Consider the following 23,304-nt stretch of genomic DNA (forward strand, 5'->3'; position numbering starts at 1 on the left):
AAATATAGAAATAGTATAGAAAATCATATGCAAAACAGAGGATTGAAAAACATAGGAAAACTATAGGAATAATCGTTTGATTGGTACAAAGGAAAAACATAGGAATGTTGAGTATTAAGTTAATAGCAATCAAAATTTGAATGGTTTTACTAGGGTAAACCTTATCTTCCAATAGTGTCTCACCTTGATCCTACGCATAGGAAAAGAAAAATGAGCTCAAGGTGGATGTTAATTTTCCTATGAAATTCCCTTGAAATCATGGTCATAGGAAATTTTTCCATGCAACCTTATCTTCCAATAGTGTCTCGCCTTGATCCTACGCATAGGAAAAGAAAAATGAGCTCAAGGTGGATGTTAATTTTCCTATGAAATTCCCTTGAAATCATGGTCATAGGAAATTTTTCCATGCTTTTCCTATATTCAATTCCTATAAATCAAAGACATGAACAGTACCAAATCCCATAGGATTTTTGTTCCTATGTTTTTCCTCTATTTTTTCCTATGAATCAAAGGAGGCCTTATATGTTAAATAAATAGTAATCCGTGAATTTTCGAATCATGTGCTATACCTAGAAATGCCAATGTGTCAATACATAAACTTATTTATAGATCAAATTAGTAAGTAATGTGGTTACCGATTAATTTTACCTGTAAGCAGGTTTATGGGTTGACTCGCTTACATCCCTACTCCCCTCCCCGCCCTCACAGGGTAGATACATGTTAGTCCGAGTCATCCGACCTAATTAAGCATGCCCTGCACTCTAATAAGGTGTTTTTTTTCTCTCGCAAAGTTACTAACAAACTTTAATTCCAAATCATAGACTTATTGCGTAAGCAGGATGTATAAATGTTCGGTATATAGATTTCTACTCTTTCCGTCTTAAAATGAGTTAACTTTTTTACACGAAACGGTTATCGGAAGTCGATTTATTTTAAGAAGAGCGGAAAAGAAAAAGGAATGTGACGCCAAAGAAAGAAAACCATACGGCATTTGCACAAGTCCATTGCTTCATCACTTGCCTGTTGGCGCTGCGACCAGGGTTTTCCATACCGGTAGGCGGCAGTGTCACCCCTCTTGACTTTGATCAAAAGTTAAACTGTTTTAAGTTTGACTAAATTTATATACAAATATAGTAATATTTGCGTTAACAAATTAGTTTTACTAAATTAATAATAAATATATTTTTATAATAAATTTATCTTGAATAAAAAATATTACTATTTTTTCTATAAATTTAATCAAACTATACGGAGGGAGTAATATTTATCAAAAGCATCAATTTTTAAACTTTGTCGATATAGCGAGTAGGTTTTGTTACCCAACTTTAGCAGTAAGCCCGATTATTGTTTGGGGCATGCTGTGCTTGAGATGAAGGTCCCAGCGTCGATTCGCAGCTCGTACACGGCGTGCTTCATTTTCTTTCATCCATGAACACGAATCTTGAAGACTGAAGTCATGCATACCGTGCACAAAGGAAAAGGTTTTTTTTGCTACTAATTAGATATTGGGTCAGTCGAAGGCATTTGTTAAGTCAGTAGGCAATTATACTTAGTTTAATTTACATTGTTAAGCCAGGTCAGGTTTCTCCGAGTCCGAGAGGAGAACATATGCCTCCACTCCTGCTTCCTGCATGACCTTGTCTTCAAATATGCTGTACACTAACAGAAAACTATCTGAAACTGAGGAATTGAAAAATGCAGGAATGGTAAATTATCTGAAACGAAATGCAAAAATTGTGCAAGACAAAGGATCGAGAGAAAGAGCGAGGCTGCACAGTTGCACTTGCACACTTTGCAATGAACTTCTGGACTAAATCTTAACACAGCCTTTAAACCCAAGTCGGAAATTACTACGAAAGCATAGGAAAGAAAGTGATTTCTACAAGATTTTCTTCTATTCCCATTTGTGCAGCCCAAAAGGCACATCATAATCGAAAAAAAGTTCCCAGAATTCATCTGCTGAAAATTCCTTCAAAGCTCCTTTGGTCCACCTACAAGTATCAAACTGGCCCACTGGGCACCAGCCTGCTCCTGAATACCTGAACCAATAACCATCAATCCATCATCCAATTTGCAGCACCCAGCTGGTCCATACATGCATGCTGGTATCCGACAAAAGGAAACATGTGCTAAAATCCAGGTAGTGAAAACTGTGCATGAAGCTGGACAAGCAGCTAGCATCATCATCGATCATCATTCATCAATGCTTAGGTACGTCGTCCTTTCCTTTGCAACAGAAGCCCTGTCGCCTGGTGATCAAGCAAGTGTACATGAGGCCCCTACCTTACGACTACGATGGATCCAACCCTCAAATCATAAAAGAGATAGGAGTACCTTCACACAACTACTTCTCCTGATCTGAAATAAATTTGTATAATAAAATAAATAAAATATTGTTTCTTTTCACTGTTCATAGAAATGAAAGCTAAAATATACCACTTCTGTTGTAAGAAAGATGTCGTTTTGGAGATGACACAGTTGCACATGTATGATACTTTCTCAAATTGTATATTTATATAAAAAAATAAAAGAGTAAATTTATTAAAAATACAACAAGATAGAATTTTCGTGAGAAATCTGCTAACATAAGTTCCACATTCCCCTAAAAAGTGTAAGTTTCACATTTTTAAACCCTGGCATTTCTGTATATATATATTAGTGATTTAAGATTTCAAAGGTTTCACGACATGCATTCTAGGACATCATCCATTTGAGAAGGCTTTCAGCTATGTTTCCTCATTAACTCTTTGACATTTTAGATAAACTGACCGATACACACAATCAAACTCATGGCACTGGCAAGCTGGTATGAACATAATCAAACTTGGATAAGATTAAGTTCAAAGGCAGAAGAACGCATGGGATGCCCTTAGGAGTTATAGGCATACCACCACACGACTTTTGTCCTCGCTATCAAAGTTAACAGGTTTTACCCAACACTGCCTTTACATTACATGCTACTACGAAATACATACCTGAATAAAGAAGGCATACCGAAATTGCATCCGAATTTACCCAATACTATACAGTTGGTGCCACTTGCTCACTTGCTTCACACATGGAGGGCAGTTGGCTACAGCGACATGCTGTGCTGCTGGAGCCACTCCTGAATAGCAGAACGCAGTGCGCGATTCGGAACGAGCTCCTCATGTTCAAGTCGCAAGTTGGTCATTGGAGACGTGTCATGGCCATTGCAGAGCCAACTCCTGATTGCCTCAGCTTCATAGGTGAATCCATCTGCTGCAATGTGAGGATCATCCATGATATCCTGAAATTTTGACCATGGTAGGTAATAAGGTGATGATCAGTCATCAAGCAAAAACTAGAAGGCTATAGTCTTTATGGTTGCAGCATTTTTCAGAAAAACAAAAGAAGTAACACATTTGGTTTTTACCATAGATTTGCACTTCTTCAGTATTATTGTCTAGCTATTCCATTCACATGTGCTCACAAGGGGAAAAAATCTGGTGATCGTTTTCTACTTACCTGAGATATAGGACAGATGAAATATGACGGTGGACTGTTTTGATCCTGTGCTGATCTAGAGGATGAAGGTGAAGATAATGCAGCATCCCTTATAGCCTCAACTATTGCCCACACCTCGCCTGAAAGATCGGGGCGGCACCTCCTGCTTAACTCAGTGCATCTGAGAGCAAGGTATGCCAGCTGCTCGATGAGCAGATGAGGCCACTCTCCCACTGAGGTATCAATTACTGAGTTCAAGTCACCTTTCTCCATTGCATCCTCCATGATCTTCTTTATACCAACAGGAGGCTTTCCTGTTAAAAGACGCAAGACTACAATACCAAATGAATAAACATCGGACTGAGGTGTCAACTCTCCGGTGGAAAGAAATTCTGGGTCCATGTACAGAGGGGTGCCCACAGGATGCATGGTGCGGTACAGGGTGGTGTTATTGGTGCTGGACTGGATTAGGAGGCGAGAAATACCGAAGTCACTAAGCTTACTGACTAAGTTAACACCAAGGAGAATGTTAGCAGGCTTGAGATCTCCATGAACAACTGGGTGAGGTTTATTCTTATGCAGAAAGATTAGCGCTGAACATATCTCAGCAATAATTCGAATCCGAGCCTGCCACGTCAGAGTTTGCCTCTTATCTGAACACATAAGAAAATCTTCTAGGCTTCCATTTGGCAGGAACTCGTATACGAGTGTTGAAGACTCTGAGCAAGCTCCTAAGAGAGTCACAAGGTGAGGGTGTCTCACTCTACTGAGGATAGAAACCTGCAAGAGAATCCAAAAGAAGCCACTCAATTTCTACTTCCCATTTTGAACTAGAGAGGAGCCAGAGATCAACTCCCTTTTCCAGAATGACAAAGATAGCAAACAAATTTAAAAGGGTACAAATTACCTCTTGTTCGAACTGTGATTGTCCCTGTAAACTATCAGGTCTCAGCACCTTTATTGCAACTGTCATGTTCCGGAGGATACCTTTGTATACGCAGCCAAACCCACCTTCTCCAATCTTCAATGAATTACTAAAATTTTCTGTTGCAGATTCCACTTCAGATGATGAAAATTCACAGTGCATCGCTGTAACCAAAACTGAAAGCATCTGTCCTCTTTTCTGACGTAGTTCTTCAACCTCTCGAACTGCATTATCTCGTTCACGTAGCAATTGGTCATGCTCAGATAGAAGCCATTCAAAATGCTCCCTGGAGTCTGAGAGTTGACCTAGTAGATTCTCATTCTGCTCATTGACTTTCTGAAGTTCCACGGTGACCACATCTTGCTGTATTTTAAGTTGTTCAAACTCTTGTTGTACCCTTGAAAGAGATTCCTCTGTTTCTTTCCTTTGTTGAACCTGGCTTAAATACAAGTCTTCCAATGTCCTGGCCTGCACAAATCAAGTAGCTGTCATTCGTATCATTTAGACAGATACCTTTGATTTATGACTTCATTCAATAGCTTGTGACATCCTGGATTTTTTTTTAAGGAAAAATCTGTTACTGAAAAGTACTTTCATATGGCAAGTGCTGGTTTGAATGCAGAGCTTGGGATTTGGCAAATTGGTAGTAGTAGATACAGTGGCAGTGATCTGCTCAAGCTTGCCTATTTCTTGGAATTGTGGCAGCACCAACATTAGATGTGAATGTTGTTGTGCACTCTATAGAATCAAATGGTCCACAACAAGAAATTATTGGATGGTGATATCTCTCCAGTCAAGCTAAAATTTTTGCAAAGATAATCAATATAATGCAATGTCTGTTTAGAAAAACCATAATGAATTTACCAATCGTTCAGATTCAATCCGCTTTAAGCGCTCGTCGGATGCTTCCTTCTTCAACACCGCAGCTTCGTCCATGCTTTTTTGCAGTTTATTACACAGATCATCATTCAGATGCAAATCTCCCTGCAAGGATCATTTATAAGATAATATAATTTAATAGCTAGCAGGGTTTTGTTGAGCAATGCATTAGAATCACAGAACTTATTTGTCAGTTTTCACTCATAAAGCTACTTCCTAAGCTTAAATCTTAATTATTCTTGAGCATGGCGCTGGTCAAGTTCCAGAATCCATATTTGTAATATTTAATCATGTATGACTTGTTAAAAAGAAAGGAACTAAACTGACCAGTATCTCTCTGAAGTCCTCTGCTCTGGCATCACCGCCATTAGCTCTTTTAATGCATGCTGCACATCTACATTGACCAAACAAGTATGTTACTTGAAATAATAATAACAGCTTCACTGATGATAACAGAGGACTGAAAAGGGCTACCTCCTTAAGCCATCAAGAACTTCGAGGTTGTTTGGGTCACACTTCAAACCCTCTACGTAAGTTGCCAGAGCAATTTCATAATTGCCCATCAGTAACTGAACTTTAGCTTTACGCAGATAGCCTTTCAGAAAAGTAGGATCCAACTCTATGCATTTATCTGCATCTTCAAGACCTTCAGACAATGCTCCTAGGTAGATGTGGCATTGGGCTCTGTTGCTAAAAACCTGGCCAATCATCAGTCATGAAAAGGTATAAAACAATCAGTCCCAAAACTAAAAAGGGGCATCTCGAGATATAGTTTTCACTAAGGAAAAAAAAGCGTTAACTTGTTATACAACCATGTAATAGTGTAAATCAATACCCTGGGATCTTTTGGGTTCTTTTTCATGGCTTCAGTATAGTGCATTGCTGCTTCCTGGTACCTTTTCTGCTCGAAAAAATCGTTGCCTACAACATGTGTACACAGTGAGAAGAAGCATACGTACATAACAATTGCATGGCATACCTAGTTTATTACTAGCTTGGAGCTGGTTATATAATGGTTGAAGAAAAGGGGCCCCTATCCAGTTAATAGTGTTACTGCACTTCCATTCATGAACAACCACAACATTTTTCCGCACTTCTCCGAGTCTCTGACTCACAATTGAAGTTAGAAATTAAAACTACTGAGAGTGACATTCTACTTTAATAGTATGCTTTCTTCTTGCAAGTATCAAGTTAACTCATGGAATTTCCCAGAACTAGAGTACTTGACAGTTGACACTCACCGACCATGCTTACAGTCCATGAAAAGCTAGGCAGGGGAAGTTAGCTGAACACCTACCTTGTAAATGGCTACTTCTACATTATTTGGTTTTAATAATGGATAGGTAGTGCTCCTGCCAAATTGTTCATTTAAAAAAGGTAAGGATCCTACACGAACAGGAATAGCATGTGACAAATGGGTATATGTTCCAATTTTGTACGACGAATTGACAACTGAAACAACACTAACAGCATTAGATGATCGGTGCACACCAATCAATTTCTATTTTAATCTTACACATTGCACTAATCGACAACAACACATAGAAAAGAACAACGCTTCATCTGGAAAAAGAAAATGATCAAACCTCTGTCTCGGTGGTGATCGGCAGCTTCCTGATCAAGCCGCTCCCGCTCCTCAATCTCCTTCCTAGCTTCCTCCGCCTCGCCCAGCTTGGCGAGCGTCTCCTCGCTGTAGTGCTCGGCCAGCGACTGCTGCAGCGCCCTGATCGCCGGGTCGTAGTCCGCGGCGCAGGCGGCGAGCTTGAGCAGAGCCGACGCCTTCCTCGCCAGCGCCCGCGCGACCAGCTTGTTGTCGGCGCGGAGCTCCCGCCCCTTCTCCACCGCCTCGTCGCAATCCCTCACGCACTCCTTGTACTGCAACGGGAACCCAATCGCCAATTCGCCATCGCCGCGAGGTTAAACAATCGGAGAGAGAGGAGGGGGTTTGGGGGCATGGCTGAGACTGAGAGTCCGACCTTGGACATGAGGAGGTAGGCGGCGGCGCGGTTGGTGAGGAAGGAGATGTCGCGGGGGTCGAGGAGGGCGCCGCGGGTGTAGTGGCGCACGGCCGTCTCGAGGTAGAGCTTGCGGTAGGCGGCGTTGCCGGCCTCCTTCTCCCGCCGCGCCTCCGCCTCCCGCTCGTCGTCCTCCGCCTCCATTGCTGCGACGCGCGCCTTCTACGGGAGCAGCATATGCATTGGGTCGCCCTCGGCGGCGGCGGCGAGCTAGTTGTCGAGGGGGGATGAGGAAGAGGAGGAGACTTGACCGTAGCTGCATAATTGACGCGGCGGCTTGGCTTGTGCACGGCGCGGCGCCAAGCGGAACGGAGGAATCTTCTCCGAGACTCCTCACGGGTGGTGTGTGCAGTGCGATGCCACGAGTCGGGGCTTGGGCTACGCAGCAACCTGCAGGTGGGCGGGGGCTGGCTTGCGAGTGGTCACCTCGTGTGAGGGCACGTAGACGTACAGTCAATTTCTGATCAAAATTTTTATTTTATCGCGCATCCGCTTTAGAGCAAGTTTAATAGTTACTACTAGCTCCAAATCATTTATAGTTAATATAATAGCCAATTCATATAATAGTTGCTTACTATACTATTAACACCTGGCCCCACATGTCATACATATATTACGTCTTAAAGTCCGTGCTGCAGCTGGCTATAGATATATAGCCCGCTGCTCTTCTCTCTCTTCTTTTATCTTTTTAAAATATGTTTATAGCTAGCTTACACAGAACACACACCCTTTCTCAGACGCACCACCTTTCACCTTTCTCCTCAACGGCAAAGCCGCCTTTGCCGTCGCCCGTGATCGTATAAAGTAAAAAGTATAGCCCACTCCTAACTCTAAATCAGCTATAGCCAATGTAATAGTTAATTATATTACTATACTATTAATATCTAGTCCCACCTGTTATACACAATTACGTGTTGGAATCCGTGCTACAGCTGGCTACAATTCTATAGCCCGCTACTTTTTTCTCTCTTACTTTATCTCTTTAAAATATGTTTATAGCTGGCTTATAGCCTGTTATTGTACATGCTCTTATAAAATATAAAATGGAAAATTAACAAGCCTTTCAATAAAAAAACAAAGGCCTTGTTAACTTTGTTACTATTTTTAAACCTACCACCATTTAATAATACCAAATTGTTTGGACGCTTTCAGTTTAATGTTTTAGAAACAATTAATAGTGTTAAGATCTAGTAGGGTTGTGTCGACATGGAAAACACGCAATTTTGGTTGTTAACAGGTTGAAAATGTAAATAACTAAACATGCAAAGAAAAAAAAAGTAAGAATGCATGTGGACTCCTTTGACTGCTCGCTGACTTGTGAATGCAACCAAAAACTATGTTCAAAATTAATTTATGTGTTTTTGTGTCATTTTTATTTTCTAGCCTTGTTTTTAAGCCGCTACAAGTAGAAGTATAAAAGTTCAATACCATAATAATTTTGTTGCTTCGTGTATTTTCTCTGTAGTTTATTGTTGTACTTTAACCAGTTTGTGTAAAATATTTCCACATAGTACAACGTATTCTACATGTCCTCCTCCCCCTCCCCCCCCAAAAAAAAAAGTAAGTGAGCTTTTTATATTCTTCCACTCTGGTTATATGATTTTTATCATTTTTCTATAATTTTTAGGCTCTCCTTATTTTGTTTGACTTTCTATTAGTTCTTTTTAAGTCAGAGGAAGTGCCGAACGAGGAAAACACATGAGTGGCAGATAAGAACTGCACCTTCCTGAGACTAGAGAGGTAGAATAGATAGTACGGACAAAAGGAGTGGCAAAATCAAAGATTTCCCATTTAAAATATAACAAATAGTTATGTTAACAAAATTACAACAAATACTCTATGACTAATATAATAAATTTTAAATGAATAAATCAACATACTATTAAGAATTCCATGCAAAATTAGTGAGAGGTTTTATCAATATTTCTTTTTTGTCTTTTAGGGTGAATTTAAGGATGTGTGCGGTGTATGCAAGAGGTTCTGAATTATACGTGACCAAATGGGTCAGGCTGAGGCGTGTTGGCCCAGGCATGGTTAGTTGGTCCAAACAGAACATGTCACACTCGCCCCTGCGGGTTATGCTGACACGGCATGGCTCGGCCATTGCACCAAAATTTCCTCCTATTTATTTTTCATTATTCCCTCCTTTCTCTTTATTTTCCATTTACTATATTTTAGAATTTTTTTTCGTATATCCAAATTTTACATACTCCTCCCTCCGTTTCATACTATAAGACGTTATAGCATTATCCAAATTCATATATATATTAATGAATATAGACACATATATATTTGGATTTATTAACATATATATGAATATGGATCATACTAGAAGATATTATAATATGAAAGGAAGGAAGTCTGCCACGTGTCATATTTGGGTCTATACTGGCATGGTCCATAGTCTTTTTGGCCATGCCTAGGTCTCAGCGGTGGGCCGGTGAGGCACGACCCACTGTAGGAGCGGTGTTTTTAACAAGTCGGTACCGTGCTATCGGTGTGAACATTTATATTTAGAATACAACTTATTATTTGTGCAGGTCTACATATATATGGTGAAAAAAGAAATACTTCCTCAGCCAATAATTTGACATTTAGCACACGATTTTTTCAAACTTTTAAAATTTTAGCCATCAACTTTATTATATAAAAATAAGCCTATAAAATCAAATAATTTTGCAATATTATGGTAGCACTTTTTAGAGAAATCTACGGATATTACTCCTTTTATTTTGAAGTAAACATTTACGAAATTTGGTCGTAATTTTGTTCTTGCAATTAAATATTTATGGAGCAGAGGGTATACCGCTATACCAGTAGGCCTGTGGACTCGGTTGTGCGGTTGCACCGGATATTCTGCTCCGGCATAAAATCAGCAGTACACACACTCCCCGCCGGCCGCGGCCACCAATTAGTTTTCCGATGGCTATGTATGCATGCGCACGCGGAGCTCGCGCGCAGAGGATCGATGCTGCCGAGGAGGGCCATGGCGGTGGCGCTCACCCTCGCGCTGACCGCCATGTGGCCTCCGCCGCGGCTCGCGGCCCCCGCCACTGGTGGTCACGTGACCGTCACGGCGAGGAAGCCGCGGGGTCGGCGGCTCAGCGGTAAATCCACCACCGCTTCACTCGGCTGCGGCTCCAAGCCAAACAACATCCGCGGCGCCACCGCCGCAGCCGGCGGAGGGAGCAAAATGGAGGCCGTCGCCGCCTCCGGTCTCCGGGCGAGCTTCCTCGACGTCCTCCTCAGCCGCCGTCGTAACCTCCAAGGTCTCCCTCTCCCTCTGTTTTCTGGATTAGTGCGCTCAAAACTACAGGAATTTGCTATTGGCATTCGGATTAGGTGTGCTGATTAATGCCTTGGATTTGGATTTGTTGGCGGCAGTGCCTCTCACGGTGGAGCCCGGGAGCCCGGTGAAGCACCCGCTGTACCAGGGGAGGCCGCCGATGGGGCGATGCGTGGTCAGGATCCTCAATTGGAACAATGATCTATCTGTCTATCTTGTGTTTGTGTAGGAGCGTGGTGATTGGTGTGGCGTTGGTTCTTCTTAGTCATGTGTAGAAAATTTCAGGCCATGGAATCGTGCCCGAGGAAAGGGGTGGTGAACTCCAAGGAGAAGTTGGTTGAAGAGAATTTCTACCTGATTACTGAGGTACATGACCATCCATTGCTCTGTTGATCGTTATTAGTAAAGGGAATGCTATCAGCACTTTGTTTTCTTCTTTGTGATGAATTTGAAGACATATGGAACCATATGGAAGCCAATTTTCATTTGAGCTAGCCGCCCCAAGAGATGGTGGTAGAACAACAGTAAAAGTATAATGGATTACAAAAAGGTTGACTTGTGATTTTTGTTGCTTAAAATTCTAGAGAGATAGTTACTGTGGTTACTGTCTCAATATGTACCTTTCACTACCAACTCTGTTGGATAAAGATTTATGAAATTCACGAGTTTCGCTTATGGAGTGAAAAATACATTGTTATTCTGCCACGATTCTTCCTGGAAAGGCTGCACATGGACAATTTGATAGTTTATATTATGTTTTATTGTGACATCCAGGTTCACATGCACTCTTATGTACCTACATTATATAACCTGGAAGGCAATGCACATTGGATTCATTCATCATCTCATTTCCTAAGTCAGAGAATTTGATATTGTTTCCCCCAACAGTCAGGTGAACAAGGGCGTGTACCTGTGCTTCTTCTGAAACTTAACGATACAACCCCTAAAAGAAAACCAGTTATTGTATTCCTGCACAGCTCATATAAATGCAAGGAATGGCTGCGTCCACTGCTTGAGGTAAATATCTCCTTATTTGTTGCTTTAGAAAAAAAATAGCCTCTTACTGAATTCTGCCACAATGCTTTGGACCATCACTATATCGTACACGCATATCTATTTTGAACTTGATGGTTTCCCTTTTGCAGGCATATGCCTCCAGAGGCTACATTTCTGTTGCCATCGATTCTCGCTATCACGGTGAAAGGGCCAACAATAACAGCACTTACATAGATGTAATATACTGAAGATCCTTTCTATGTACCATTTGGTTCCATGAATGTTTCAAAATTCCATTAACACTTATTATTTGACTCGATTCCTGCTTTCATGGTTTTAAACTTAGGCACTAAAATCAGCTTGGAGGAATGGGGATGCAATGCCTTTCATTCTCGACACGGTACCCTACGTTACTGCCATTTTTTATATAACTGATGTCTTTGCCCTTCTTAAGCTGTGTCATTCAAATCGTTAATTAACCTGTATATTTGTTAAAATAAGCAAATGGTTGTGTATCCGAAATATTAAATCAGACTGTAGGATATGCTGTAAATTTCGGCTGGTCTGCCTCTGTTCATGGGTTAAAAAATCATGGATGCTGGTGTTAGCCCAGATGAAATAGCTTCAGCACGCTCTACTTTTCTCTTGAATCCTGGATTTGCAATTTTATTTTGCTTCTCTCAAACAATTGTTTCTGATGTTATGATCTGATATATCATAGTTTTAACATGATACACAGATGCGGTGATAAGCTGTCTTATGTCACGATAGATCTATTTTCAATAATGTACCTTAAACCAGATTTGGATATCTTCAGGTGTGGGACTTGATAAAGCTTGGAGATCATCTCAGTGAACGGGAGGATGTTGATCCCTGTAGGATTGGGATTACCGGTGAATCACTTGGAGGTATTGCATATCATGAATTCATGATTGCCTTATATTGAGCTAGCATATGGACTCTGCTGTTACTAACTAATATGTAATTCAAACTGAATCAGGAATGCATGCATGGTTTGCTGCTGTTGTGGATACACGGTATAGTGTTGTTGTTCCTATAATTGGTGTTCAGGTATGCTGTTTCAGTTAAAATATATCGATGTGGAAAGAAAGTTTTGTGGTTTGTTTTTAGCTATACTCCTTGTGATAACTCTAGGGATTTCGATGGGCCATAGATAATAACAAGTGGCAAGCTAGAGTTGATAGTATCAAACCTCTATTTGAAGGTGAGACTCCACTCATAATCTCTTGCCTATTTGAGAAGTTGGGCTTGTGCCAGTGAAATAAATAGACTGATGTTGAAATATATTCTATTAATTTGGTAAGGTTGCATGTAAATGTTACTTTTACCCTGTCTGTTTTCTGCAGAGGCAAGAATTGATCTAGGGAAGAGTGAAATAGATACAGAAGTTGTAGAAAAGGTGAGTGCTTGGATTTGTTTTACTGTTATTCCTGATGAGTCCTTTATGAGCATTTCATTATCGTTATTGTGTGTTAACATATCTCTACCAGGTGTGGGACAAGATAGCACCTGGTCTGGACTCACAATTTGACGCGCCCTTTTCACTCCCTGTAATTGCACCACGGCCACTTCTCCTCCTGAATGGTAAGCCAATCACTTCTTGACTGAATGCAAAACTCCTCCTGAATGGTAAGCCAATCACTTCTTGACTGAATGCAAAATCAGTGTAACTGACTAACTGAAAGCTAGTTACAACATTAAGGTATAAAACAGTGATACTTCAAGATTGTTCGATACAGGATTCATAAGCTGTAAAACAGTGTCTCACTTTTGAACTTTTCCCTTTATGCATTCAACCAGTACCCGTGTAAGGGTTGCAACCTTGAGTGTGCAGTACTTTTTTTAACCAAAGAAAAAGTGTACTGTCCATTTTGGTTTTGTGATGAAGCTAAAACTGTTGTTATCTATTGATGATTCAAAAAAGAATGTTACTTCGAATGTTTCGCGCTGCTTGAACTTCATTTATCATGCAGGTGCTGAAGACCCTCGATGCCCAGTACTTGGTTTACAGGAACCTGTTTCCAGAGCTGCTAAGGCTTATGAAGAAGTTGGTTCTGCAGATAAGTTCATGGTAACACTCACAAACTGTCCTTTTTGCCCTTATTTTAAGATCACTTATGAATCCTTTTAATTAGCATTTATTAAAATGGGATTTTGTTTCAATGAACTTAGCTTAATAATTTCAAGCTTGTTTCCTTCCTTGTTAGTATGAATGGCTAAGTCTAAACATGCCAGATAATTATTGGTATTATGAATCTACAACTCATCTTTGTGAGGTTGGCATTGAAGAAGTCTTTTATACTGAAAAAAACAAAGTGTTCTTTCTTCTGAGTTAAAGCTGTAACTCAGCATGCACAGCACTAAAGAGAACAGACCTTCAGCATCTGATAAAAAGTTTTTTATAACTGCACTCTATAATATGGTTAAAAATTATTTTGAGCTTAAAGTCATAATTGAGTAACTTTAAACAATAGAAGATGATGAAAATGACAGAAATTTGTGTAGGGAAATTCAAGAACAACAAGATCACAAAACACAGTTTTCGGTGCCGCAAACCAGCAGCTTTGCTGACTGTAGATTCAACTATAAATAGAAATGATTACAAAGTGAAAATGACAGTGGCTGCTTCGCCTCCTACTTGCGCGCGCCACGACCCATTGCCACATCGTGCCATCCCACGATCCTGAGCACGGGATGCATGACTCAATGGACTCCGCTCAAACGCAGCGTGCATCAAACCCACTCTGCGCACATCTGAAAATAACCCAGCCATGCACTAGACCAAAACAGATCAACGAGTGGAGAGAAAACAAAGTGAAACTAACTAAACTTGGGAGCAGCTAGAGTTATTCTATCAGAAAAACTAAATATCCTCCCCCCCTACCCCCATAACTGATGCATGCAGATTGTTTTTAAGGTACAGTATGTTGGTGCTTGTTTAAACAAAAAATATCAGCCTTTTACATCCTTACTAGGAGTATATTCATGTATGTAAGCTGGCATATTCTTCGAAACAATTTCTCGGGTTTAGTATCCGTTTAAAAATGTCTCTGCTCCCATCGCAAATAAAAATCTTGGTTCAGTACATGATTGATTACTGTTGATAGCCAATAGAGAAGTGAAGTACTGTGAGGAACCTGCTTGAGGTCTGGACCTCTATATGTGTTTATTATTTGAAGACTGCCTTCTGTTATGAGCTAAATAAATGCTGCTCTGGAACTATGGCTTTTATGGCAATAGGGTGCCCACATACTGGAGTGCTTGGAGTTCAATACTTTAATGTAGTAATCATTGCCTCTGATGATGGATGGTTGATGCCTTCGTTCGTGTAGATTGCTCCAACCTTTGCATCTCTTCCTTTTACATTTCTACTTTAAGTGCTTTATGCCAACAATTTATCTTCCTCGTCTATATGACAAACAACTGATTTGGTTGAGCCCAAAGTAACTGGAAACTTAAGATTTAGCTTTGCTTTTACTATTAAAGAACTAAAAGGGGAACTGTTGAGTTGCTAATCTATTTCTCCACTGTTCAGTTCATTGCAGAGCCAGGAATTGGCCATCAAATGACAGCGAACATGGTGAAGGAAGCAAGTGATTGGTTTGATCGCTTCCTTTAGAGAGTTATGTATATGTTCCGAATACTCTTATTATACCACATCGTGAGGGAAGGGCATACTCTACAACAAGTTGTCTCCTTTTATAATTGCTTATGTTGAATATATGACTGGAATCGAGGCGATTTCATCACCATCTAATTTGTAGTCTACATACTCTAATAATTGCCAACGGATAAACATTTTGTAACATGTACGCATTTCACAGTTTGAGAATACAAAAGTTGGGAGGAAGATTATTTATCTGTCAAGGTTCTGATGAGAAAGAGACTATTGCTCTGAAGTGCTACTAGAGCAAATCTAAACTGGTACAAAATTTTGTTAGCGTGCACATAAAACCATGAACACTAGAGAATTGAGGCATCGTGATCACTAGATTATGTTTGGATCAGTTAAACTATATATTCTGCAGAAATATTTTATTTCTTGTTTCTTGCAGTGTAACAGAAAGAAAATCACCATGATCCTGCCTATTAACCAGTGTCCAGATTCTTGACGACATGTTAACCACGCCAATCAAGGGCTCAAGGCCAGTTGGTCCCCTAATCTGGTTACGTGGACCCAAATACCCAATAAAGCATCTCACTATACTGGCCATGTAGCCACGTGTGAACTGCGATGATATAGAACCGTCGTTTGCACTTTGTTGCCTGCAGGCTCGCATCCTCTGCTTGTCAGCCCGTGTCCAAAATCTGAATCTAAATTGATTTTGAGTTATGACTTTAAACTGCGAATAGTACGGACATAGAAATTTTGCACTTTTTTTCTGGTTCGTTTACATTTTTACAGATTATCAGCCCTAGCTCAATCAAAATTAAGAAATCGCGAACGCCTAGCTCAATCAAAATCAATCAGAGTATAACAAAATCGGTGTAATGTGCATTTATAGGATTTTTGTACTCTTTCGGCAGTCAACAAAAAAATAGTAAAGACTAAATGGGACCTGTGGCTTTTATGAAGGTTCGTGTTATAAGTAACAAAAAAATGTAATTTTTTGAACCATTAGAAAATGAGGTACTCATGTAGAATTTTCCCGAAATGGTGCACAGTTTCATTTCAGAATGCATGTAAAATTCCAAGTTTGGCAAGGGTGTAGGGCAGTTTCCAGATGACCATACAAAGATTTGCTCTTTGGAATAAATATACACGAGAAAATATATTATCATGAGAATGGTGTGGCCTAACTAATAATCTTATGATGCCAACATTCCAACGTTTTCTATCCACAAATGCATGGTGAGAAACACTACACAATCATGTAAAAAAATAATATATGAAAAATCGAACGGTTGATGAAGAATAAGTTGGCAGGTCATGCTCACTCGTTCTTCCTCTTCTTCGGAGTAGGCGATGTGTCACTTAGAAGCATGGACGTCTCCAGGTAACGGACGGTTTTCATATAGCGTGTTCGTTGCTAGGTCATTTTCTGGCTAAACTTAAATTAACTTTTTTCTGGAAGAGACTATTATAATGTTTTCTGTGGTTCTGTGACGTCCATTAGTCCAAAAAATTAATTAACGATGTTTGTTGGTGTCTCGTCTCATTTGAGCTGACCATAATATACGCTGATATTCTTCATTCCGTCATCCACCTGCAAGATGATATTTCAAAGTACAGTTACACATGCTTTTTCATTCCGGCTACCTGTAATTCGTAAGATGATATTCCAAAGTACAGTTACACATGATTTGGCCAAGAGATATGGTCAGCATATGGGCATTTGTTTTTTTTTTAAAAAAAACAAAAGGTATAAGCTCATCTTATCTGATTGTAAGTTGTAACACATAAGAGGAAAACAAAGCCAACCCAACAAGAAGGACACGTCAAAATTTGAAAATGCCACGACCCAACAAGTAAAAGGGTAGATATCAAAGGTATATAACCATTTTTTTCCTTTTCTTAATATTAAAAGGCTACAATTTGGGGCTGCACTAATCCATCCCGAATTTGATAGAAATACATTATGCGAGAATTTTCCATATTATAAACTCCCTCCACTCTAGTTCTCTAGATGTCAAATATATTTTACTAGAGTTTATTTTCTTCTGAACAAACATTAGACCTGGCTTGGAATGGGGGATATCTTTTCTCGATTCCTATCTGTTTCAGTTGACAACCTTATGCTCCAAGCTGACCCATGCCATTCAGCCCTTCACAGAGCCATCACTACACATGAGCTTAGCATCTATCTTTTCAGAATTGTCTTAACTATATATCGTTGTTCTTCTGTACCTCTGAATTGCTCTGCTAATTCCCATCATAATCCATGCTGCTGCTACTACTCTCCATGAATCCATGATGTTTTTGAGCCTTACTCATGGGAGATACGATGGCGTTTTGTGTGTGCGAGAGAGAGAAAGGGGCATAGTCTGGATCGACAAAGGTACAAACGGCCATGACCGACACACAACGATAGCAAAACTTTACCAAAAAAACGATTCCAACCAGGTAAAGACGTTCACATATCGCTGGTACATGATTATTGGAGTTTATTAATTGGTTCGTATCAATTCACGGCTCAATTTTCACGTACCAGCAAAACAGAAATGGTACGCTTTGCACATGCGATCTTTCAAAAACACTATGCAAACATGTGAACTGATAAATGGCCGTCCAAATCCTTTTAGAGAGAGGTGTCCATTCATTTTGTATAGACTTTTTTAGCACAATCAATTGAATTGCCAAAATGTACTACTTCTATCTCATAATATATCAATATAGAACCGGATTGGACACAATCTAATAGTATTAGATTATATCCAATCTGGTTTTAAGTTGCTATATTACTGGATGAATTAATGGAGTAATTAATTAGTTAAGCAAATATATAGAGGGGACAAATACCTAACAGAAGGAAGCTATTGCCGGATAGAGAATTCTTGCAATTAACAACCACCCAAATTATTTGTTTCTTGTTTGGTTCATGCAAGCATCGTGAACGGGAATACACCCTTTGCCTCCTTTCCATCCAGCTTGTCCAAAGGAAACATGTCAACTTCATACAGAACCAGACGAGTAGCATGCAGTCCCTCTCAGCCCAAATCTCCCCATCATATTCAATCATCATTCTTCTCACCATTAATTTACCTCTACATTACATGCGGATGCTCTTCTATGTATAAACTACCTGAATGCCCGTCCTTTACTACGAATGAAAAATAAGGAATATATATTCACATCAATTTGATTATATATGTGGCTATCTATTTAGGTTTTTAATACGAAAATGTTCGAGGGGTAATTTTTAAAACTATAATGGGAGTATGTGGGTTGACAGATTCAGTGTTATCACCACTATCTTCCTTTAAAGTAGTATAAATACACAATTGTTCATACTCATCTCATCCTGTCAAAATTTGCCTTAAATTAAATTAGGTGGCTTGGAGTGTAAGACTGTACTAGGCATTAAGTAGATTGATCAAGTACCCTAAAGATTGTAATTAAGGATATGACACCCTTAAAATCTTGGGCATAGTACTCTTACTGTACCACAGTTGTGTTTGAGTACAAATAATTCACAGGAGTTAATGCTCTACATTAAATTCAAAGTTCTCAATATATTATCTCAAATTCTTAATCAGGGCTTACGATGAATTTAGAGCCCTATCAAGATGTCGATTTGTCGTTTAATTTCCAATGAATTTTGATATTTCAAACAAAAAATACATACCTCAAGCTGGCTCGACTCGTTCAATATCATAAAATTCGTCGAGATTATAAACGTTTGGTTGACTGCTGATGGCTAACATTGTCAAATCTCACCTTAGACAAGGTACGGCTTGCCGTAAAAAGTGTGGCTAGGACCACACATTACACAATCTCTCGCAAAAACATGTCTTTGATGTGTGGGGCCATGTGGTTGAAAAATTCGGCTAATCATAATAACTATAATATGAACTAGAATAGTTTCGTAATAAACTATGACATCAATCAAATGGTTAGGTAAGAAAATTATGTCCGTCTAAAATTTGGCTTGATAATTAGAGGCATCCAAGTAGATACCCCAAAGGAAAAGAAAAGGAAAAGAAAAGAGAGGCTGAAATGCCATTAAAATAGAGTGACCTACGGAGCTGATCCAGAGTGACAGACAGTGGATGAGTGGAGTGGAGTATAACGCAGACGGACATTCCCTTCTCCTCCCACCCCGTCGCTGCCGACACTCCAATAACCCAAACGGCGCCGTCAAAATCCTAACAACTAAATATCCCATCCCCTACTCCCGCCCCAAACACCAACCACCACTCCCCCTCACACTGTTCACGCCACGTGGCACGTTCCCACTGGACCCGCCGTTTCCAACCGCCGCAGAAGATCCCGCGCGTAGGTTGCCGTCGCGTTACTGGCCTTCCCTTTTAGTGCCCCCCAGGACACGAGTGCTCGCCTCTGCTGCTCCTGCGCCACCACCACCACCGTTCGTCCGCTCGCCGCGTCGACGAGCTCCTCCTCCGCTTCGCGCTTCGTGTCAGGTGCGTGTTCCACCGCCGGATCATCGCCGGCGAGCGGTTCTTGCGGCAGTTCGGGGCTCGCGATGATCCCAAAACCCCGGGGAGATGTGTCAAGAACACCGCGTCTTGTTTTTTCTTTTTTTGGTTTCGTTTCTCTCTCTCTTTGCGCTTCTGATCGCTCGCGTGTTGATGGTTTCTTAGGGTTTGGAGTGGAGTGGAGGGGGGAAGGAAAAGGGGGAGGGATGATGCACGCGAAGTCGGAGTCAGACGTGACGAGCCTGGCGCCGTCGTCGCCGCCGCGGTCGCCGAAGAGGGGCGGCGGCGTGGGCGTGGGCGGCGCGAACTACTACGTGCAGAGCCCGTCGCGGGAGTCGCACGACGGCGGGTACAAGTCGTCGTCGATGCAGGCGACGCCGGTGTACAACAGCCCGAACGAGTCGCCGTCGCACCCTTCCTACGGCCGCCACTCCCGCTCCTCCTCCGTCAGCCGCTTCTCCGGCACCCTCCGCGACGGCTCCCGCAAGGCCGGCGGCGAGCGCAAGGCGCTCAACGACAAGGGCTGGCCCGAGTGCAACGTCATCGAGGAGGAGGGCCCCTACGAGGACCTCGCCGGCGACACCGGCCTCTCCCGCCGCTGCCAGATCATCCTCGGATTCCTCTGCTTCGTCCTCCTCTTCACCGTCTTCTGCCTCATCATCTGGGGCGCCGCGCGCCCCTACGAGCCCGACGTCGTCGTCAAGGTATACTACTACCCCCACATCGTTGCTGCATTTTTTTTATTTTTTTGCATTAATTTACTTCTTGAACTGATGGAATGTCTCTACTTAATTTGGTTTACTTCCCCCAATTCACATCGTGGATTGAAATGCCAAGTATACTTAATTGTGATGTTTGTGTCGCAGTTGCAGTTTGGGTGGAAACGGTTAAAGCTATTGAATCGATTGGTGGTTTGGTTTTACACTAATTTGGAAGTGATGAGGAATAAGAAAAGAATGTAGTTTGTTTACAGGTTTTACATTTGTTTGATTACAGTTTACAGGTTGCTCTAACTAGATGGTAAAAATTGGGAATAAATTTGGTTGGTAGATAGGCTTATGGTTAGAATAGCTTCATTGAATATACAACAGTTCGAGTTGTTGCTTGTTTTGATTGAACCTAGCACATCAGCATATGTGCTTTACTCTCTTTGTGGTTGTGAAACCAAGTTATAATTGTTTCTGTATAATTAGAATTCTATAGCCGTAAAGTATAGAAACGTGAAAACAACAGAAGCAGCTTTAGTCTCATTTTATATTAGTAATAAAATAAATATATTAATAGAAACAAAAAAACAATGACCAAAGAGCAAACTGGTTTCCTATTGTTCCCTGTCTGATAGAGATGTCGTTGGCTGCAGGCATGCACCTGCATTCAGTATGTCTGACTGCTTGTTTCATTTCCTGACCGTTGCCCACTCCTCCAATAAAAATGAAATCGCCATAGAGTACTTAACATGCATTTGTAATGTCCAGTAGTTTGACATGGCAAAATTCTTCATGTTGCTCAAAAGATTTTCAGAAATCTGAACCTGCTGGATTTCTCAAATGTGTTCTAGCCAGGAACTTACTGTACTTTTGTTTTTCACAGAGCTTGACGATGGATGATTTCTACGCTGGTGAGGGCACAGACCACAGTGGAGTTCCAACCAAATTGGTTACACTGAACTGCTCTCTGCACATAGCTGTATACAACCCTGCTTCGATGTTTGGAATCCATGTCACGACGGGTCCTATTCGCCTTCTCTATTCAGAGATCTCTATCGGGGTTGGACAGGTATATCTATCAACAGTCATTGTTTTTTTTGTAATACTTGTTAGTGCTGGCCATGTCTCTCTATCACACCTTATTTTTCTTTGAGAGAATTCTCTATCACAATTATTAATGCTGTCGATAAATTGTCTGGTAATGCTAATTCACCTTTTTACCAAAAATGTAAACTATATTACTGAATCTCTTCTTTTGCCTCTCCCTTTCACCACACACATAAAAGCTGAATTCATAGTATTTAATATGTTTCCTCTGCTGTTTTCAAAGCAATGTATTAGTGAAACATTTTCTTGTGCTCTCTCTTCTTAATCCATTTCTTTCCCTACCTATTGTATCAAAGGTCAACAAATTTCAAACTTTCAACTAGGCAAACAGTTATTTTTGAGTCAAGTGGGTAAAATACTAAAATGCATATAATTACCATAGGGGATAAAAAAAAGAGGGGAATGCATTATTACGGCGATGGGAATTCCGTACAGTTTCATAAGACAACAAAACAGTACGATAACTGGAAATGTTTTGGAAACAAGACAATGAGAAACGGTCCAGAGATTCTTCTGTTCACACTGTTTATCTGAATCCATGCTTGTGTTTCATATGCATGCAGTACATTTCTGTCTTTTAATGGTTTAGGCCCCGTTTAGTTTCCCAAAAATTTTCCCTAAAAACATCACATCGAATCTTTCGACATATGCATGAAACATTAAATATAGATAAATAAAAAAACTAATTGCACAGTTAGAGGGGAAATAACGAGACGAATCTTTTGAGCCTAATTAGGCTATGATTAACCATAAGTACTACAGTAATACACATGTGCTAATGACGGATTAATTAGGCTCAAAAGATTCATCTCGCGGTTTCCAGGCGAGTTATGAAATTATTTTTTTCATTCGTGTTCGAAAAACCCTTCCGATATCCGGTCAAATATCCGATGTGACACCAAAAAATTTCTTTTCACGAACTATACAGGCCCTTACCCATAACCAAGAACTCATGGTAAATTTCAGAACAACCCCACAAAATTAACAGCTAACAATTCTTTGTAATTTCAGGTTCGCAGGTACTACCAGCCGAGGAAGAGCCACCGGTTGGTGACGGCGGTGGTCCACGGCAACAAGGTGCCCCTCTACGGCGCCGGCGGCGGGCTGATGCTGTCGAGCTCCGGCGGCGCGGTGCCATTGACGCTGGACTTCGACCTCACCTCCCGGGGATACGTCATCGGCAAGCTGGTGAGGGTGACGCACAAGGTGCACGTGACGTGCCCCATCGTCGTCGATGCCAAGAAGACGAAGCCCATCAAGTTCTCCAAGAAGGCCTGCGCCGTCTACAAGATCTGAGAGGCCGCCGCCGCCGCCGGTCGTCGTCCATCACGCCGGCGGCGGGCGTCGCCTGCTGGGATCGATCGGCGACGGAGCCGGTTCTTCTGTTCTTGCAGTTGTTGTATGTATTATGCTTGTGAAGAACAATAAGCGTTTATATGGTCACTTGTTAATTTTACTTGAGCTTCGATTTTGTTGATAAATCAGTAAATCACTTTGTATGGTAGTAGTGTTTTATTTTCTCTGCTTTCTTTCTTTCCTGAGGAAACTATGTACCGAAGTGTGGTACTAGAGTCAGTCTAGATGGTTTTACGTTAAAGATCACCATGTTTACAGTTTCGCATGGACAATCATTGCATTTTGTTTTGAACAGAGCATATTAAACAGCAAGCAAAAATCGTGTTTCTTTTCACCTCAAGAAATGGTACAAATCTGTCTTTCAAGGATTAATAATCTTCTATGGCACTGAAATTTTGCAAATTATTTAATGTCAAAAATATAATGTGATATTAGTAAGGTTTTGTTTAA

General features: G+C 40.8%; 3 protein-coding genes across 6 annotated transcripts; 2 read left to right on the forward strand and 1 right to left on the reverse strand.

Moving 5' to 3' along the window:
* Window positions 1-1,684: 1,684 nt before the first annotated feature.
* On the reverse strand, window positions 1,685-7,575 carry LOC127777144 (U-box domain-containing protein 70). Of its 4 annotated transcripts, none has more exons than XR_008018265.1 (10): window positions 7,246-7,575; window positions 6,856-7,144; window positions 6,105-6,190; window positions 5,744-5,967; window positions 5,597-5,663; window positions 5,255-5,374; window positions 4,373-4,858; window positions 3,487-4,245; window positions 2,976-3,268; window positions 1,685-2,039 (listed from the first exon to the last, which is right to left on the reverse strand). XR_008018265.1 is itself a non-coding variant. In XM_052303682.1 (9 exons), the coding sequence occupies exons 1-9, from the start codon at window positions 7,426-7,428 to the stop codon at window positions 3,074-3,076; spliced, it is 2,409 nt and encodes an 802-aa protein (XP_052159642.1). In that variant the 5' UTR covers window positions 7,429-7,575; the 3' UTR covers window positions 2,479-3,073. The 4 variants fall into 4 exon arrangements, 1 of the variants encoding a protein (XP_052159642.1); XR_008018263.1 differs by lacking the exon at window positions 1,685-2,039 and adding an exon at window positions 2,052-2,249; XR_008018264.1 differs by lacking the exon at window positions 1,685-2,039 and adding an exon at window positions 2,287-2,358.
* Window positions 7,576-10,255: 2,680 nt separating this feature from the next.
* Window positions 10,256-15,448, forward strand: LOC127775383 (uncharacterized). The gene is made up of 13 exons (XM_052301607.1): window positions 10,256-10,553; window positions 10,669-10,745; window positions 10,856-10,936; window positions 11,459-11,587; window positions 11,716-11,802; window positions 11,913-11,966; window positions 12,384-12,474; window positions 12,567-12,637; window positions 12,722-12,791; window positions 12,934-12,986; window positions 13,078-13,171; window positions 13,561-13,658; window positions 15,123-15,448. The coding sequence occupies exons 1-13, from the start codon at window positions 10,271-10,273 to the stop codon at window positions 15,204-15,206; spliced, it is 1,272 nt and encodes a 423-aa protein (XP_052157567.1). The 5' UTR covers window positions 10,256-10,270; the 3' UTR covers window positions 15,207-15,448.
* A 4,086-nt stretch (window positions 15,449-19,534) lies between these two features.
* Window positions 19,535-23,126, forward strand: LOC127777858 (uncharacterized). The gene is made up of 4 exons (XM_052304477.1): window positions 19,535-19,669; window positions 19,850-20,388; window positions 21,275-21,460; window positions 22,510-23,126. The coding sequence occupies exons 2-4, from the start codon at window positions 19,891-19,893 to the stop codon at window positions 22,792-22,794; spliced, it is 969 nt and encodes a 322-aa protein (XP_052160437.1). The 5' UTR covers window positions 19,535-19,669; window positions 19,850-19,890; the 3' UTR covers window positions 22,795-23,126.
* The last annotated feature ends 178 nt before the right edge of the window (window positions 23,127-23,304 follow it).

Source organism: Oryza glaberrima, chromosome 6 (assembly GCF_000147395.1).
Source record: "Oryza glaberrima chromosome 6, OglaRS2, whole genome shotgun sequence".
Classification (NCBI taxonomy): domain Eukaryota; kingdom Viridiplantae; phylum Streptophyta; class Magnoliopsida; order Poales; family Poaceae; genus Oryza; species Oryza glaberrima.

What these genes read in the sequence shown, in the direction of transcription:
- LOC127777144 (XM_052303682.1), bottom strand. Translation starts at nt 7,428, where the DNA reads ATGGAGGCGGAGGACGACGAGCGGGAGGCGGAGGCGCGGCGGGAGAAG. An exon ending in CGATCACCACCGAGACAGAG is followed by an intron (nt 6,191 to 6,855) that starts GTTTGATCATTT and finishes CACATGTTGTAG; the next exon opens with GCAACGATTTTTTCGAGCAG. An exon ending in GTTCTTGATGGCTTAAGGAG is followed by an intron (nt 5,664 to 5,743) that starts GTAGCCCTTTTC and finishes TGGTCAATGTAG; the next exon opens with ATGTGCAGCATGCATTAAAA.
- LOC127775383 (XM_052301607.1), top strand. Translation starts at nt 10,271, where the DNA reads ATGGCGGTGGCGCTCACCCTCGCGCTGACCGCCATGTGGCCTCCGCCG. An exon ending in ATACAGAAGTTGTAGAAAAG is followed by an intron (nt 12,987 to 13,077) that starts GTGAGTGCTTGG and finishes TATCTCTACCAG; the next exon opens with GTGTGGGACAAGATAGCACC. An exon ending in GCCACTTCTCCTCCTGAATG is followed by an intron (nt 13,172 to 13,560) that starts GTAAGCCAATCA and finishes TTTATCATGCAG; the next exon opens with GTGCTGAAGACCCTCGATGC.
- LOC127777858 (XM_052304477.1), top strand. Translation starts at nt 19,891, where the DNA reads ATGATGCACGCGAAGTCGGAGTCAGACGTGACGAGCCTGGCGCCGTCG. An exon ending in AGCCCGACGTCGTCGTCAAG is followed by an intron (nt 20,389 to 21,274) that starts GTATACTACTAC and finishes TGTTTTTCACAG; the next exon opens with AGCTTGACGATGGATGATTT. An exon ending in TCTCTATCGGGGTTGGACAG is followed by an intron (nt 21,461 to 22,509) that starts GTATATCTATCA and finishes TTGTAATTTCAG; the next exon opens with GTTCGCAGGTACTACCAGCC.